General features: G+C 44.7%; 1 protein-coding gene across 1 annotated transcript; it reads right to left on the bottom strand.

Moving 5' to 3' along the window:
- Nucleotides 1-448: 448 nt before the first annotated feature.
- Nucleotides 449-16,414, bottom strand: RPLP0 (ribosomal protein lateral stalk subunit P0). Its single transcript, XM_068238717.1, has 8 exons — nucleotides 16,328-16,414; nucleotides 12,369-12,474; nucleotides 10,566-10,741; nucleotides 10,390-10,477; nucleotides 6,732-6,878; nucleotides 1,208-1,393; nucleotides 986-1,126; nucleotides 449-648 (listed from the first exon to the last, which is right to left on the bottom strand). Exons 2-8 carry the CDS (start codon nucleotides 12,420-12,422, stop codon nucleotides 496-498), a joined length of 945 nt encoding a protein of 314 aa, XP_068094818.1. The 5' UTR covers nucleotides 12,423-12,474; nucleotides 16,328-16,414; the 3' UTR covers nucleotides 449-495.
- Between the last annotated feature and the right edge of the window lie 2,518 nt (nucleotides 16,415-18,932).

Raw genomic sequence — 18,932 nt, 5'->3', positions numbered from 1 at the left:
AGTTCATATATAGGAAAGCTCAATGAGTCGTAAATCATTTTGAGTTGATACAGGATAATGGAAGTTCTGTACGCAAATGTACATAGCTTGAAATGGACCAATCCAATTAGACCTTGGCAGAATTTAATTGGCCCATTTTGAAACTGCATAAATGGGCATAATCCAGTATGATCTCAGGACAATTTGCATCTCATTGACTATCCCTGGTCATATGGATAATTGTAAACAACAATTTTATTAAGGGTCGATGAATATAATATATTGATGGTAAATTTATATTTGGCATTAACCCCATTTGTGTTTTTGAGGGCTACTCTGCTTTCCTTAGCTATTTGTTTCATAGATGTATTTTTCTCAATAGAAAATTAAGAATATTGTGCATTAAAAAAAAACCTCATACAATAATTTAAAAAGTGAAATGTAGAATTAAGTCACAAATAACCAGAGATTTACTGGTGAACGCATTTATTGAGAATTCAAGCCCATATTACTGGATTAGTCGAAGAGGCCAAAGCCCATGTCGTCGTCGGATTCCTCAGATTCATCTTTTTCCTCTTGGGCTGGTGCAGCTGCAGCAGGAGCTGTGGCAGTCTCAGCTGCAGGAGCAGCAACCACAAAGGCTGTTGGGTCTGCCAAGAAAGCCTTGACCTGCAAAGAGAATCATCCTTCAGTGAGCACAGAATCTCAACTGTTCCGTAATGAACTATATCAACCCTGGTACACAGGCAAAACAGAAGGTGGCTTGAAATGGAATTCACAGAAGGCTTTTGAACAAAACCATAAATTGTAAAGGGTACTATTAAATTAGAAGCCTTTTCTCATTAGCATAACCATGCAATCACATAAGTTTTTTTTTCTAAGGATCTCAAACACCCCAATTTTTATTGAATAGCTCAGACTATGAAAAGAGGGTATTCTAATCACAAGCCCGGTTTTATAATCTTTTAGCCTTGCCATTGCAAAATTACATTTCTTTAACACATACCTTATCTGCCAATGGGAAGCTGTAATCTGTTTCCACTGCAAGAGCCAGAACTCTTTTGTAGCCATTGATAATGGAGTGAGGCAGAGAGGCAACAGTGGGGTAGCCAATCTGAAGACAGACACTGGCAACATTGCGAACACCCTAAAGATGACAAAATGGGATTTAAGCAAGTCCAGTGACCAGTAGACATACGTGAAAATAATACGGATAACAGCATCATACCTCCAAAAAGCGAGTGCGCAAAGCATCTTCAGTGATATCCAGAACCTCTGGGCTGTAGATGCTGCCATTGTCATATACTTGCTGGATGATCAAACCAAAGGAGAAGGGGGAAATGTTCAGCATGTTCAGGAGGGTGGCTTCACTGGCACCTACTTTATCTCCAGTCTTGATCAGTTGTACATCGCTCTGAAACGAACACAATACAGTTATAATAGAACATCTTTCAATCACTTCAGTAAAGGCTTATAACTAATATTTACATATCGTAAACAAAAAGTCATCAAGACTAATTCTATGAAACCCCAAATTTGAAGTTAAAGTGCACAACTTAAAGCACACCTATCCACTGTTCCATGTCTAGGCTTATCGATATCGGTGTGGGACGACTATCCGAAGGAATGGCTAATTGTCATTGTAAGTGTCTTTAAAGCTTAAAGTGTACCCGAAATGACATGAGATTTGTATGTACAGTGCAAAACATAACCAGTTTTTTTTATTTTTATTTTGTGGCCTGCATTGAGCAAAGTTGCAGCCGTAAATGGTTTCCTGGCAGAATTCTTGGACTTTTGCAAAGGCCTTCAACACTGTTCCCCACAAAAGTTGGTGCAAAAGTTGAGGATGCAAGGACTGGGGAAGAGTCTGTGTGCATGGATAGGGAACTGGGTAATGGACAGAAAACAAAGAGTTGTGGTCAATGGATCATACTCAAAATGGGTGACTGTTAGCAGTGGGGTCCCACAGGGGTCTGTACTGGGTCCAGTGCTCTTCAATGTATTTATTAATGACCTAGTAGATGCAGTAGAAAGCAGTGTTGCTATTTTTGCAGATGATACAAAATTGTGCAGAATCATCAACTCTCAGGAAGATTGTGATATATAGCAACAGGATCTGGATAGGATGGCTATATGGGCACATAAATGGCAGATGAAATTCAATGTTGGAAAATGTAAGGTCATGCATTTTGGTATTGCACCATACAAATTAAATGGAATACAGTTGGGGACAGCAAACTTGGAGAAGGACTTAGGAGTACTCATCGTCAACAAGTTAAATAATCGGATTCAATGCCAAGCCGCTGCAGCTAAAGCTAATAAAATTTTGGGATGCATTAAAAGTGAAATAAAAACTTGAGATGCTAGCATAATATTGCCCCTGTTTAACTCTCTAGTAAGGCCACATCTGGAATATGGAATTCAGTTCTGGGCGCCGCATTACAGGAAAGATACTGCAGTTTTAGAGCAGGTGCAGAGACAAGCAACACAATTGATACGTGGGCTGGAAGGTCTCACTTACCAAGAAAGGTTAGATAAACTGGGTTTATTTAGTCTAGAGAAAAGGCGCCTTAGAGGGGATCTAATTAACATGTATAAATACATCAGAGGGCAATACAAAAGCTTGGCGCATGAGCTTTTTGTCCCTAGGCCTTCTCAAAGGACTAGAGGACATGATCTGCGCATGGAGGGAAAACGTTTTAGCCATTTATTTAGGAAAGGGTTCTTTACAGTGGGAGTGATTGAGATGTGGAATGCATTGCCACAGGAAGTGGCAGTGCATTCCACATCTTGATCACTCTTGCTATACCTATATTCTATACCTTACTATACCTATATTCTATACCTGCATTTAAAGGGGGCTTAGATGCTTTCCTTGCGTTGAATGGCATCCATGGCTACAATTACTAGGTAATACCCAGTAATGTTGATCCAGGGATTTGATCTGATTGCCATCTGGAGTCAGGAAGGAATTTTTTCCCCTTTTGGGGCTAAATGGACCATGCCTTGTAAGGGTTTTTCGCCTTCCTCTGGATCAACAGGGATATGTGAGGAAGCAGGTTGGTGTGGTACTTTATACTGGTTGAACTCGATGGACGTATGTCTTTTTTCAACCCAAATAACTATGTAACTATATATAGCGGTTTGATTAATAAGCACATCTCCCCAGGGTACCTGTAAGTTTTCTGCAGCAGTTTGTGAGGCCACATGACTTTAGCTAGGACACTTGGAGCCTGCAACCCTAGTCAAACATGATTATGCACTGGACAAAATTCCATGCACAACATGCAGCAATAATCATAAATTTAAGTACGCTGCACTAGAGCTGCTGCTTCTCTCGACAATGGAGGCAAAGCTTGGTGCAACTAGCCCACTTACCAAGTACTAGAGTCCCTGGGTTCAAATCCTAACAAGGAAGCCATCTGCATGGCGTGATGCTCTCCCATTATTTGCATAGGTAACCACTCCCCCTTTACTTTTTAAGCCAGTTGCTCGAGCAACTGGCAAGCATATGTATCCAGCAACAGGCCATCCCTGTCGGTGCCGGACACTTAGAACTTTGCTGTACATAGCAATGTCACTAGCCTTTCCTCAGAGGACTTCATAACCTAATTGCTGCAATAGTCATATGTCCGTAATAATCTAAGGCCAATTTCATGGGAAGCGAATGAACTTGTCTGTATGTTTTTGTGATAAGGAAGGAAACTGGAGCAGCACGACAGCATAGCGAATAGCACTCTCGCCTTGCAGCGCTGGGTCCTAAGTTCGGATCCCAGCCGCAGGACACTATCCTTATGGAGTTTTTGTATGCTCTCCCCATGTCTGCGTGGGTTTCCTCTGGGCACTATAGATAAGTTAACTGGCTTCCCCCAAATCGTCCCTAGACTACGATACATACGCTACACGATGCATACATAGACATATGACTATGGTAGGGATTAGACTGAGTCCCTCTGAGGGACAGTTAAACGACAAGACGAGATACAGCGCTGTGGAAGATGTCAATGCTATATACATATACTAAATAATATTAGTGATAATAAACTGGAGTGCCCAGAGTAAACAGACGCAGACAAGGAGAGAACATACAAACTCCATGTAGATAGTGCCCTGGCTAGGATTCAAACCAGGGACCCACTACCAGGGACAGCACTACTGTGCTGCCCTAAGCAAAACAAACGAATGGCTCTTGTTAACTTCTGTTGCCCAATAAAAAAAATAAAAATAAAAAGTAGCGTTATAATGTATAGCAGGATCACAGGAAGCATTCGAGCACCTGAAGAAAAAAAAAAAAAAGGGAAAAGAGCTCTACTTCCCTGGGGCTTCCTCCAGCCCCTGGCAGCCACTATGTCACAACACGCGTCTCTAGACCACGTGGACAACCAGAAAGGATCCGCAAACCACAGCGTGATGAGTAAAAGCCAGTATCCTGTGGATGTATGGTCTTTTGTGTGGAGTTACCAATAAAGAATACCAGCTTTTTATTCATCACACTGTGCTTTGTGGATCCTTTCCAGTTGTCTACATGGCTTGGTCTGACTGACCAGATCCTGCACCAGTGGGTGTATGCTGATGGGGGTTTCAAAGAGTTTAGGACTTTTCCTGTTGAACCAGACCATGTGAGCGTCCTTGAAAGTTGTGCTCATGCAGGCGCAGTAGAGGCCAACCTGGCGAGGTCGCCTTCTGAAACGGAGCACATATCGGAGCTGCAGTGAGGGACATAGCGGCAGCCAGGGGCTGGGGGAAGCCCCGGGTAAGTAGAGCTCATTTTTTTAGGTGCTCGGATGTTTCCTGGATGTTTCCTGGATGGAAGGAATAACCCCTGCACAATTAAGGAGCCAAATAATGGATAACTTAACCATTTGCCGACCGCACACTCATAACGAGCGTCGGCAAAGTGGTAGCTGCAGGACCAGCGACGCACGTCTGCGTCGCCGGCTGCAGGCTTATTAATCAGGAAACAGCCCACGGCGGGGGGCTCCGTGAATAGCCTGCGGGCCGCCGATCGCGGCTCACAGGCTAAATGTAAACACAAGCGGAAATAATCCGCTTTGTTTACATTTGTACAACGCTGCTAACAGAAGCAGCGTTGTACCAGATCAGCGATCCCCGGCCAATCAGCGGCCGGGGATCGCTGTCACTTGACAGGCAGGAGCCTGTTAGATGCTGCACAGGACAGATCCGTTCCTGTGCAGCCTCCGATCTCCGGGGCAGGGAGAAGAGGGGGAATCCTGCGGTGGAGGGGGCTTTGAAGTGCCCCCCCCCCACCCCCCCCGCCAGCCACACGCAGGCAGGAGCGATCAGACCCCCCCCCCCCCCAGCACACCATCCCCCTACTGGGGAAAAAAGGGGGGCGATCTGGTCTCTCTGCCTAATGTTTGATCTGTGCTGGGGGCTGTAGAGCCCACCCAGCACAGATCTCAGTAATCAGCGCTGGTCCTTAAGGGGAGGGTAAAGGCTGGGTCATCAAGTGGTTAAATAATTTCAAGAGGATGTACTTATACCAGCTCCAAACATAGGCTATTAAAATCTATTCCACGTTTGCAGCCTCTTATGTACATCAAGGTGTAGAATTCCATAGTCTGTCTCCATGGCCTTGATTTATTACAGCTTAATGTGAGGGAGCGCTAGATAAAATGTAGGAGCGTCCGCTAAGCACGCCTTTACATGGCGTCGCTCGTTGCTATGTAAGGAGTGTGCCTTCCTTAGTTACGCACATTGCTTACATAGCAACGCACAACTTTAAGTGCGGGTGGGCCTGTGAAGTATCGTGACTGCGATACATCACTAGCAGTCACTACTATGTTAATTAACTAGTAACTATGTTAATTAACATAGTAGCAGTCGCAATACTTCATAGGACCACCTGCATTTAAAGTTACGCGCGTTGCTCTGTAAGCAATGCACGTAACTAAGGAAGGCACGCTCCTTGCATAGCAACAGCTGCCATGTAAGGCATGCATAGTTGCCGCTCCTTCATTTCAATGAGCACTCCCTCACATTAAAGGGATACTGTAGGGGGGTCGGGGGAAAATGAGCTGAACTTACCCGGGGCTTCTAATGGTCCCCCGCAGACATCCTGTGTTGGCGCAGCCACTCCGCAATGCTCCGGCCCCGCCTCCGGTTCACTTCTGGAATTTCTGACTTTAAAGTCAGAAAACCACTGCGCCTGCGTTGCCGTGTCCTCGCTCCCGCTGATGTCACCAGGAGTGTACTGCGCAGACACAGACCATACTGGGCCTGCGCAGTACGCTCCTGGTTCCATCAGTGGGATCGAGGACACGGCAACGCAGGTGCAGTGGTTTTCTGACTTTAAAGTCAGAAACTCCAGAAGTGAACTGGAGGCGGGGCCAGAGCATCGGTGAGCGGCTGCACGGGCACAGGATGTCTGCGGGGGACCATTAGAAGCCCCGGGTAAGTTCAGCTCATTTTCCCCCGACCCCCTACAGTATCCCTTTAAGCTGCGGTGCTTTGGGAGTGCAGCTTCATGAATTAAGGCCAAAGTGTTCACACCGCCACTACACTCAGCTATCGGATAACATTCTGTGCTCTGGTCAGGATTCTTGTGATCACTGAGAATTGAAAAAAAAAGAAAAGGGGGGGGGGGGGGGGTGTTCTGGTCCTTAAGTGGCCAGAGTCGTGCCATCCATAAGGAGTTAAAAATATGTCTACAATATATGTAAATATATTACTAAATGTAGAAAAATTTAGCTTACAGGCAGAAGTACACAATGACCTATATCAGCACTTACCAAGATTTCAATAGTTCCTCTGGAGATCTTCGTGGTGATTCCCAAAGCCTGGAAGAAGGATGTCTTCTCAGGACCCAAACCAGTATTCTGAGCGGGCACTGTGACATCGCAGGGGGCTATGGCACCTGCACGAGCTGAAGCTGGCACCTTGGATAGAACAAGAATTCAGTTATATAAAGCCAATGCTGAATTAGTACAAAAAAACTATACCTCTGCAGAAGGTAAAAACAACGCAAGCACACGTGTGGACACTAAAGAGGACTGCAGACATTTCATGGGTACCAGTTGTGCTTGAGCATAATCATACTACCAATGGCCCTTTCAAGGAAAGATAAGGGTACAAACTTTTAAACCTGGCATAAATTTCCCAGCTAAATACCGCTCCAAAGTCCACAGTACTTAAAGCGGATCCGTGATGAAAAACTAACTATAACAAGTAACTTGTCTATATATATATATATATATATATATATATCTTATCTAAAGTTTAGACAGTTTACACAGCAAATCTGGCTGCATACAGCTTCAGCAGTTTAAGATGATTTATTCTTGTGAGACAATGAGAGCAGCCATGTTCTGTTTGTCATCATTACACAGGTAATCTGCAACTGCATCTCCACCCCTCAGCCTGTGAAAAATTCACTCCCCCCTCCCCTCTGCCTCTGAAATCTCTGGCTAGTTACCGCCTCCTCCTCCTGCCCAGACTGAGCTCCCATAAGCCCTTGCTACATGTGTCCGAGTGCCTTGGCGTTTTGGAGAAGCTGTGGGCGAGGCTTTTTTAGTTTATAGGGAATTAGAGTATTAAAACAATAAAAAAAAGTATTTGGCTTGAGGAATGCCCTATAACCTATACGTAAGGAACACAATTATGCAATGTATAAAAGTTCATCTTGGATCCACTTCAACATTTGAGAAGGGTCTTCAACAAGGCTTCATTCTAAAAAGAACTCTGCAGCTTGCATTTCACCATAAATCCTTTGCAGCATGAAATAAGAATGACTGAGAAGTAGAGATGTGGCGAACGGTTCCCGAACCGTTCGCCGGCGAACATCTCTAAATCCATGAGCCTCTTACTACTTCCGGGTCGCAATGACCCGGAGTAGTACGCCTGCGCTGCCCGGCGGAGCGCGTCCTAGATCGCGCTCCCGTTGCCGGGCACTCTCTGCGCATGTGCGTGACGTCATGAGTGACGTCACGCTCATGCGCAGAGAGTGCCCGGCAACAGGAGCGCGATCTAGGACGCGCTCCGCCGGGCAGCGCAGGCGTACTACTCCGGGACATTGCGACCCGGAAGTAGTAAGAGGCCCAGAGAGGTTCGCCAGGCGAACTCTTCGGCCCAACACTACTGAGAAGTAGAGATAATCAATTTAATGAGAGGATTCAGTTCAAACTCTTAACCATAACCTACAAAGCTCTCCACAATCTCTCTCCCCTGTACATCTCCTCACTAGTCTCCAGATACCAACCCAACCGCAATCTCAGATCTGCACACGAGCTTCTTCTATCCTCTTCTACAATTACCTCCTCACATGCACGTGTACAAGACTTCTCACGTGCCTCACCCCTCCTCTGGAATGCCCTTCCACAACACATCCGCCACTCTCCCACCTTTGAAATCTTTAAACGCTCCCTCAAAACCCACCTTTTCCCACAAGCATATTCTCTAGCTTAGGCCATGCACCCACTAAATAACCTAATTACGCACTGCCTGTACATATACTGTATACTTCCCCACCTCTTGTTTCCACCCCATTCCTTTAGATTGTAAGCTTGCAAGGGCAGGGCTCTCACCCTTTTGTGTCATGGAATGTTATTAATTCAATTGCTTGCACACTGTTAGACATTTATACATTTTAGTCATCCTGTTAAATCAAATTGTAATCAGCAGTGCTGTATCTTGTATCAGTGTTCATATTTTCATGTATATCATTGTCTGTATCATTATGTATCCCTTGTTTGTTTTCTTACATTGTACAGCGCCACGGAATATGTTGGCGCTTTATAAATAAATAATAATAATAATAATCATGTCTAGGAAAACATGGTAAAGCACATTATCAGTTTTGGTCAGGTGATAGATATACAAGTCTCTGATTTGCTAGTCACAATCATGTGCCAATGCTGGATGCAATCACAGCAAAATCAGAGTTTTGCAAATCAGTCAGCCGATTAAACAAGTAACATGCTACTCCATGAGTTCTCCTAGACATGACCATCACTACTGAGAAGGTTGCTATACTGCCAAGACAAATCTATAGCAGTATCAGGTTCAACACATTTGTGTAAATAATCAAATAAGCAAGTGGCATTAGTTTCTATGACATAAAAATGGTAGCCACACATGCAGAGAAACATTCTGGAAGCAATCCCCATAAATGCATGAGACTATCATATCACCTGTTCCTAGTGTCTCCCCCTACCTCTTCACCTCACCCTTATTCCACTTAACTCTTCCTCTGTCAAGCTAAAGAATGTTACCCACTAAGTTCACTAATATGCAATCTGTCTGCTTTTCACGTAGCACCAAAACATCCAACCCAAATTGTGATCAAGGTAGTAATACCCCAATTGACCTACTCCAGATGTTACTTGTAATAGCCCATTTCCACAGCGTTTGCCTGCATCCGAGTCGGACAGGGAAACGCTGCATATTCAGTCAGTAGGCTTGCTATCTGAATCGCATGTTGATGCAATTCAGATGGCATGCTGCAGTTTACCGCAGCACACACCCAAATGGCTGCAGCTTCTCAACAGCACGGGTCCCATATCCAATTTAGAACATTAGATGCTGCATCCCAGTGGAAGTAGGCCCTATTGGAAAAGGTCATAACGGATCAAAGATACATAGTGCAAACATCTGCCAGAGGTGCCAATAGGGAACAATGACCTGCACAAAGGTATCCGTGATTATTTTAGACTGCAGAGTTAGGTGACCTGAGATGGAGAAAGTTCCATAAGCAGGATGCATCAATTGCTGTGCAGTATATGAGGAATGCAACATAGAGAGCAGCGCATAGAGACAGCGACGGGCAAATTAACCTCCCCCACCAACTCCCCCCTCCCCACTTTAATTTAATTTCCAGTTCTGATGCAAAGGCTTACCCACAACTAAAGATATGGTTGCAGTTCCATTAGAAAAACTCTGCAGGGTTCTCCCCAGAAACTTTTTCCAGCCGGTTTACATGAAAAAGTAGCCCGGTGGGGCATGATGGTGGGAATGCAGGGCTGGCACAACTCTGCTTACAGCGTAGGGGGGGATGATAAAGAGGCAAGCCGGTGACAGCCGCGTGCTCACCAAAATTACCTGGGTGCAGCTCCCAGCAAAAAGAGCCCGGAGAGAACATTGAAGATAAGAGCACCAGCTGGACTTCACATGGTGATAAGAATTTTAATCTATGGATGCTCATACATAACTCAATATTGCTGCCCGATCATTTTATCATATCAGAAGAAAATAGGAACTGCAACATGGCTGCCTGTTTGATCAGTTTCACCGTGGTAACCATTTCCGAGCCTAGCTAAGACAGCCTATGAAAAAATAATGAAAGTCCCCTCCAAGACTATTAGTCATCCAAGTGATGTCACTGGATTCATGCGTACATTTACATACTACCAGCTGGACTAAACTACTAGCCATGTTTAGTGCATGTCTACTCACCTTGTTAGCCAGCAACATGTCTCGTACTTCAGTAAGATCCTCCTTGGTGAAAACAAAGCCCACATTTCCCTTGATGTGTGACAAGAGCCTGAAATATAACGAAAACCGTAAGGTTTGAACAATCACATGGATAGGTATACAACACATGGCGATAGAAGCTGCATCTGTTGACTCACTTCTCCAAAGCTGGGTTGTTTTCCAGGTGACCACGGATAGCCTTGCGCATCATGGTGTTCTTTCCCATAAGCACAACGGCTTTCCCTCGCAGGGACATACGGATCTGTTGCATTTGTTTTGAACCAACATTGTCCGCCCCCACGATGAAACATTTTGGGAAATCATCCAGTAATTGCTAGAGGTGGGAGAAGAGAAAAAACAGCTGTCAAAATACAAATAACTAGGTGCCAATTAATGATCAGACTTCCTACTTATCATTGAATCCTCAATTCAATAAAATAAAAGGCGCTAGTCTACTTTATGGGACCCAGCAGGAAACCTCATAGGGTAATTCTGCTAATGTAATTAGGTGGACAACACCCTCTCCAACTGCTAGGTTTCCAGTAGGTTGTAGTAAACTACACCCACACTATCTGGCCAATCACCAGATAGTGGCCAGCACTTTGTGCTGTAAAGGTGGCCATACACTGGTCGATTTGTCATCAGATTCCACCAACAGATAGATCCCTCTCTGATCGAATCTGATCAGAGAGGGATCGTATGGCCACCTTACTGCAAACAGATTGTGAATAGACTTCAGCCTGAAACCGATCACAATCTGTGGAGCTGCCGCTGCCACCCCCCCCCCTGCATACATTACCTGTTCCGGCCGGCGCAAGTCCCCTGGTCCCAGCTGTCTTCTTCTCCGCTCCGGGCTCCAGACCGTTCCTGCAGCTACTGAACTTCCTGTCCAGGGGAAGTTTAAACAGTAGAGGGCGCTCTACTGTTTAAACTTCCTGCCGGGACAGGAAGTTCTGTGTAGCTGCAGCCGGTCCGGAACCCAGCGCAGAAAGAAGACAGCGAGGACCAGGGGACTCGCGCCGGCCGGAACAGGTAATGTATACCTGCTGTATTGCGTCGGTCGTCGGGCATTCGAACGCCACTATCGACGCACTCCCGACCCGCCGGCGATCGAGAGAAATCTTCCGCACGGACGGGAACGATCGATTTCGGACGGAAATCGACCGTTCTGTCAGCGGTGTGCGCGGCGATTTCACAGCCGATTCGATCACTGTGATCGAATCGGCCGTATATCGGTGGGAAAATCGTTAGGTGTATGGGCCCTGTAAGAGGGTACTGTGATTGGAGAAATGTTCCAGTGAGATTTCCAGCTGTGTCCCCTAAAGTAGACTAGCCCACTTCACCAATTCTAAGATTCACAATAACTGACAGCTACCCACACAACCTGCCCGTCTAAAGTCATCACTGTGGCCACTTCAAGCTGCAGTACAGGGACAGACAAGATATAAATACGCACCACGGAGCGGCCCGCTGTACTGTCGAGCCCAAAATTATTAACACCCCAATCCCCCCCCCCCCCACCCTGAAATTAGACATTCTTGAAATCGCCATGAAAATGACCATCAACACCGAGTGCTATTATAGAAACAAATACACTATAAGAAACAACGTCCAATAAGTTTAATTAGGTTATTTTACCATGATATTAACTTGAAACAAGGCAATAAGACACAGTCAGTACTCTGTGCACTGGTAAGGTCTGGAAAGCACTTTGTTGCACAAAGACCACACCAACCCGCGACCTTTTTTATTTTTTGCAAGTATAGGATGGAGAGTCTTCGGCGTCCTGGATCACTTTTTCATTTTTTGAATCAAATTATTTGAATGGTGCCAAAATTTTGCTTTTTAAACTACTGTACTGTTGTAAAAATTCTAAAATAGGAGCACATTCCTCTGTTACTGCTTATTTAATGTTATGGACAATAATACATTTTTCCAAGCACATATGTATTAAAACTTACAATAATTTTCAAGAAGTAGTTAGACTTCCATGTAGCCCTGTCTTCCCTGGGCATCTTGACAGTGCTTCCAAGGATTGCCACAAAAAGGGTTTAAAGACTTGGTGACCTATGAAAAAAGATATTTATTATAATTGAATTTAGTGCAGAAGCGAAGACACAATGGGCTTGATGTACAAAAGTAAGCATGTAGTGCAAGTTACCCTACTTGCGCAAGTACTTAAGTAGCCCGAGCGTTGCTACAGTTATGCGCATTACCATCTGAATGTTACCGTTAGCAACACCAATGCTACTTGAGTATCGTTGCCCATGCCAATAGTGCAACTCACTACCAGTAGAAAGCAGTATGCCATCCCTGCATGTCAATATTACCGCACTTCTCTGCATCAAGCCAAATCTATCGATTAGCTCCTGGCTGAACTGTTCTGTATTTCAGCCCATGCAAATGGATACCTGACAGTAACACATTCCTGACATTCTAAAACACAGCCCAACAATCTCCAAAAAAATAAAAAACCTTGTACAACTGTCTCTAACTTTGCTGGACATACTATATTTTCCCACAGTTGTCACCAGTAGGGATGGTCAATAAAATGAAAATCATTCTAAAAGGATTATGTAAATGCTGTATGCAAATGTATGCAGCTTGAAAAATGGACTAACTGAATCCTGACAAGTTTGAATTAGATTGGTCAATTTTCAAGCTGTATAAATGTACATACATACAGTTACATAATCCTGTATGAACTCAGCATGGTGAATTTGCTAGCCAGTACACAACACCGTGTTCAAATATCAGGCAATTAAAGAAAATGCATACATTGGATACCTACGGGAGAGATCACACTTGTGCAGTTGAGCAGCATTTGCCGCAATGCAACATCACATGTGAAAATGCATGTAATGATTTTCTAGGAGGCATCTGCTATTCTGCATGGTGTGGGATAAAAAATAATAAATAACACAACCTGCAATACTTTTATACATTTCGCAACTCCTTGAAATCCCTGGCTACTGTAATAGCAAGGAGTTTTGAATCAGGGTGATTCCATTTATTGGCTAACTTAGAGATGGATAAACAGTGAGCTTTCGACTTATAAAAAGCCTTCGTCGGACTGGTTCCTGACCAGAACTGAAAAACACAGCTTATATACACTGACATACGGAGGAGAAACATTCTTTAGCAAACATAAATGTAATTAGATGCCTCAATGTTACTGAGGAGGCTTTCCCAGGCACCCTATCTAAATTGATAAGATCAATATCAACATGACACAAAACAGATTCAGGGTTGTGGTGGTTGGGCTTGACTCCAGCCAGGGTGAGGAGCTTTCGTGGGAGAATATCTTCCTCTGTGGCAAGGTTGGAACAGACCAAGGAAACATCTGCTTCTGGAGCTACTGTAATAACATGCCTGCGCACATATTGTGCGGCAAAACACTTTCAAAAAGTAGTCTGGGGCTCCCGTAGACACAAGTGTGAGCCCTCTGGATAGTTCAAAGCAGGGGCGTAACTAGGCCCCACCGGGCCCCCCTGCAGATTTTCAGAGCGGGCCCCCTCCCCCCCTGGGGCCCGCTCGTGGCCGGTTTTTGGGTGCTGGAGGGGTGGCAGCATGAGGGGAAAGCCTTGCCCACAGTCGGCGGGGAGAGGGGAAGTTCCCCCCTCTCACTCACCTCGGGGTTCTCCCCTCTGCGCTCCACTCCAGCTAGTTAGTGTGTGGGCAAAGGCCAGTGGGCAGCGAGCGGCGGGCAGATACATACCTTCTTCCTTGCGTTCCATCGCCGCCTTCTCGCTCTAGCGGCTGACGTCACTTCCGGAAGCGGAAGTGACGTCAGCCGCTAGAGCGAGAAGTCTCCGATGGAACGCACGGAAGAAGGTATGTATCTGCCCGCCGCTCGCTGCCCACTGGCCTTTGCCCACACACTAACTAGCTGGAGGGGAGCGCCCCGAGGTGAGGGAGAGGGGGGAACTTCCCCTCTCCCCGCCGACTGTGGGCAAGGCTTTCCCCTCATGCTGCCACCCCTCCAGCCCCCAAAAAACGGCCCCGAGCGGGCCCCAGGGGGGGGGGGGGCGGGCGCCCCCACGGGCGCAGGCGCTGCAGGGCCTATTGCTACGCCCCTGGTTCAAAGGATTCCCACATGCTTCTCGATCCCACTGCCGCTGAATGGAACCCTCTTAAACTACATCTTCACCACAGTGATGCTGGAAGATGGATCGAGCGACATCTCCCTGACGGCAGGCACTCCCCCAATCCATCTTCCTCTGGCAGGTATGCGTGATGTCACACGAGACTTCAGACAATCACAGTACTTAGCGCAGAGTCGTTGGGGATCTAAAAGGACCACTATCGCGAAAATTTTAAATACATGTAAACACATACAAATAAGAAGACCGTTTCAGAGTAAAATGAGACAAATTACTTTTTTCCAATGTTGCTATCACTTACAGGAGATAGTAGAAATATGGCAGAACAGACGGGTTCTGGACTATCCCATTTCTTCATGGTGGATTCTCAGCGTTTTGTTTAGTTTCAAAAGCACTTAGTGAATAGCAGCTGCTCTGTCCAACCTCCAAAAAAGTGTGCAGCGATCAGGGAGGCTGGCCAGCCTCACTGTATAAATTATTTTCAGAAAATGTCTTTATAGAGAATAAAAGCCTTACTGATAATCCTCCATGAAGAGATGGACTAGTTAAAAACCTGACTGTTCTGTCAGATTTCTACTACCTACTGTAAGTGACAGCAACATAAATGAAAAGTAAATTACTGGCTCCTTTTACTCTGGAAAAAACATTTCTTAATTGAATAGGTTTACATGTATTTAAAATTTTTCGTGACATTGGCCTCAATTCACAGAGCTTTATCAAACACTTTATCAAACGTTTTATAATTTACCTCATGGGTAAAATCTAATTTTGAATTCACCAAAGTGTTATATATTTATTGAATGTTTTATCGATAAAACGTTCAATAAATCTATAACACCTTAGTGAATTCAAAATTAAATTTTACCCATGAGGTAAATTATCAAACGTTTGATAAAGTGTTTGATAAAGCTTAGTGAATTGAGGCCATTGTCCTTTAAAGATTCGATCTGCCGTGGCGGCAGATCAGATCTTTAAAGGACCATGTCACGAAAAATTCTGTGTGAATCGCTAAACATCATTAGTACAATTCACACCTGTATTTACATCACAAGATCACAGAAACGATCACTCCCAAAATTACCGGTCATTGGGAAAAAACGCTCTGTGGGTACAGGACTTGACACAGTTCACAGCCATAATGTGCCTGTGCAGTTGCAAGTTCATGGATGAGTGGCTTCAGCTTATGGAGCAGGTTGAGAGTGCAGCCATGAAAACATATTTAATGCGTTCAGAGGTACAAAGCAATGGCAGGGTCAACAAAGAGATGGGAAGCCTCTGGGCTATGCCTCACTTTGAGGTTAAGTAGCTGCATCTCAAGTCACTGGACCTTATATGTCACTTTAGGACTTATTTTCCACTTCAGGTTCGTTTTAGAGATGGGGTAACAATAATATAAGGAAGGAAAGGTAGGTTAAGCGTTAGCTCAGACTTTCAGTTTTGGAGATAGCACCGTATGATTGATAATAATGGTGTAATTGCCTTCTTAAAACAGAAGGAAATTTGCAAGAATTCAGTTATAAATGAACATTTGTGGTTACCCACAATGCACTACCACTAAATATGCAAATTATCCCTTTTCACCCTGAGCTGCTTGGTTACTCTATTGATAATCATAACACTCTGGACGCATATTCACTACAATACAGCAGGTACTTTATTTGACACAGTCCAGCTACATGACGGTTCCCCGTATCTGGTACACGCCGTACCGCACGTGCAGCGCTGCCTGTCGCTCACACGCGGCTGATGAGTGAAGAGGAAGGGGGCTGCAGGAAAACGAGCGGCGCTCATTGCCACCAGCAGCACAGCGAACATACCTCACACAAGGGCTCCGGGACGTAAAAGAGGCCGCGCACGAGGGACAACGCTTTTATATTGAACAGTATTAGCCAACCAAAGAGCAGAATGCTTGCAGCGTAAACGTTGATTTGAGGTTAAGTGACGCTGTACCTCATTTCTATTGGATGAAGGGAAGTCAATCAAAATGACTCTTAAAGGAACATGTACACAGAATATTATTCTACGACTTGGTCTGGAATCGGAATAGAGTCCCTAGTGGTGTGGTGTACAACGGCACAACCTTCTTCCTTCATATCCTGTAGTCCTTTCTGTTTACAGCTTTTCCCAATCCAGCATTCACTGTAGAATTGGAATAGGTATAGTTTAGTGCTCACTTTATAATTAGAGCTACTTTCACACTAGTGAATTGTGTTGTTTCCTAGAATACCTGGCAGTGGCGTAGCTAAGGGGCTGTGGGCCCCGATGCGAGTTTTACAATGGGGCCCCCCAGCCACTCTATACATAACAATTGATACGGCGCACCAAAACCTGCCAATGGCAACTACAGTGTCAGAGGTGCAAGAAGGGGATGGGGAAGAGCTTGTTAATGATTACCACTACTCAATGTATATATAGAAGTGATTATTATGAGCACAGGACCAATAGAGAACTAATACTGTAGTTGAGGGAGGGCCCTTCGGGGCCCCTCTGGCCCAAGGGCCCCGATGCGGTCGCTACCGCTGCACCCCCTATTGCTACGCCCCTGATACCTGGATCACAATAAGGGGAAATGTTGAATTGCACGTTATGCCTCCGGTGTGACGCCTAAACTGAAGCATACAGTGCATAGAAAGCATGCTTCACTGCATCTGTATATGCCTGCGTTATGCAGTAACACACTGCATGCAATGGATCCGTCGCACCACAAGTCGATGTGAGCAGTACCATCACAAAATAATTGCATCATGTTAGCAAGGCAATTATATTGTCCGACAAAACACAACGCAGCAGTGTGAAAGTAACCCTATTGTTAACAAAAATTATCTTTCAATTTCAATCTGGAGATAGCTCAAGTTCAAATTAGTTACACATTTTTGGAAATAGGGCAACAGTTGGTTGCAGATAGGAGGAGTCATTGCAGTGGCGTAGCTAAGGAGCTGTGGGCCCCAACGCAAGTTTTACAGTGGGGCCCCCCATGCACTCTATACATAACAATTGATACGGCGCACCAAAACCTGCCATTGGCAACCACAATATCAGAGGTGCAAGAAGGGGAGGGGTAACAGTTTGTTAATGATTACCACTATTCAAGGCATCTATAGAAGTGATTATTATGAGCACAGGACCAATAGAGAGCTAATACTGTAGTTGAGGGAGGGCCCTTCCGGCCCAAGGGCCCTGATGCGGTCGATACCTCTGCCCCCACTTATGCTACGCCACTGAGTCCTTGCTATTCATGGTTCAACAGCCATATAATAATTAATTGACAAGCAAAACATTTTGACACTTTTGCCTAGGAGTTCACAGTATGCGCATTGCTTTATGCAATAATACAGCATGTGATATTGTATTGTATTGGCATGTTCACATCTCAAAGTGTTGAAAGTGAGGTTGCACGCAGAATTATTGTACAATGCAAGACACATAATGGGCTCGAGTCACACATGCGGTAAGGGATTTTTTACTGCTATATTTTCGGCAGTGATAATTTCTGCATTTTTTTCCATATTCACTAAAAAATTTCTGCACGTTTTCCACATGCGGGAACAATACATAAAAAAAATGTAAAAAAAAAGTGGCATAAAAAAATTGTCAAAACTTTTTTTTACAGTCTAGCAAACAGCTCTCAAATAGGAAGCCGCAATATATCACCAAGCACTAGTAGGTGATATAAAATCAGTAGTCAAGTCAGAAATAATGCACCTCTTTTTCATTATGAATTTCACTTTTTTGCGGGAATTACATACTTTTGCGAACATTTTTCGGCATTATTTGCAAACATTTACCGCACGTTTTACGCATGCGGGGAAAAACATGCGTACAATTTTGCGAATGTCAAGATGGTCTTATTTCAGTCAGGAATTTACCACAAGTTAATTTCCACATGAGGAAAATGATTGTGAATAGAGCTGAATGTGAGTCTGTGCAGTGCCAGTGTATGTTTAAAGAGAAACTCCGACCAAAGATTGAACATTATCCCAATCAGTAGCTGGTACCCCCTTTTACATGAGAAATCTATTCCTTTTCACAAACAGACCATCAGGGGGCGCTGCATGACTGATATTGTGGTGAAACCCCTCCCACAAGAAAAGTACTTACTTTTTTTGTCAGTTTCCTGTCTGTGAACCTTGTTGCATTGTGGGAAATAGCTGTTACAGCTGTTTCCAACTGCCAAAAACCATGCAGCAGCTACATCACCTGCCAACAGTAAAATGTTCACTGGAGTTCCTCTTTAAAGGGAACCCGAGGTAAGAGGTATATGGAGGGTAGGCTGCCTTATGATCTTCTGAGTTCTGACGTAAGTGGTGTCTGAGTCAAAACCCTGGAACAAGCACATGGCTAAAACCTGAGTCTATGGCTACACAGGATCAGGAGGACTGCCATGCAACTTGCATTGTTTAAAAGGAAATAAATATGTCAGCC

This window comes from Hyperolius riggenbachi, chromosome 1 (genome assembly GCF_040937935.1).
Source record: "Hyperolius riggenbachi isolate aHypRig1 chromosome 1, aHypRig1.pri, whole genome shotgun sequence".
Classification (NCBI taxonomy): Eukaryota; Metazoa; Chordata; class Amphibia; order Anura; family Hyperoliidae; genus Hyperolius; species Hyperolius riggenbachi.
This window is presented reverse-complemented; position numbering and strand designations above follow the sequence as displayed.

What these genes read in the sequence shown, in the direction of transcription:
- RPLP0 (XM_068238717.1), bottom strand. Translation starts at nt 12,422, where the DNA reads ATGCCCAGGGAAGACAGGGCTACATGGAAGTCTAACTACTTCTTGAAA. An exon ending in ACATGTTGCTGGCTAACAAG is followed by an intron (nt 6,879 to 10,389) that starts GTGAGTAGACAT and finishes GTTCTATCCAAG; the next exon opens with GTGCCAGCTTCAGCTCGTGC. An exon ending in TGCGCACTCGCTTTTTGGAG is followed by an intron (nt 1,127 to 1,207) that starts GTATGATGCTGT and finishes TGTCATCTTTAG; the next exon opens with GGTGTTCGCAATGTTGCCAG.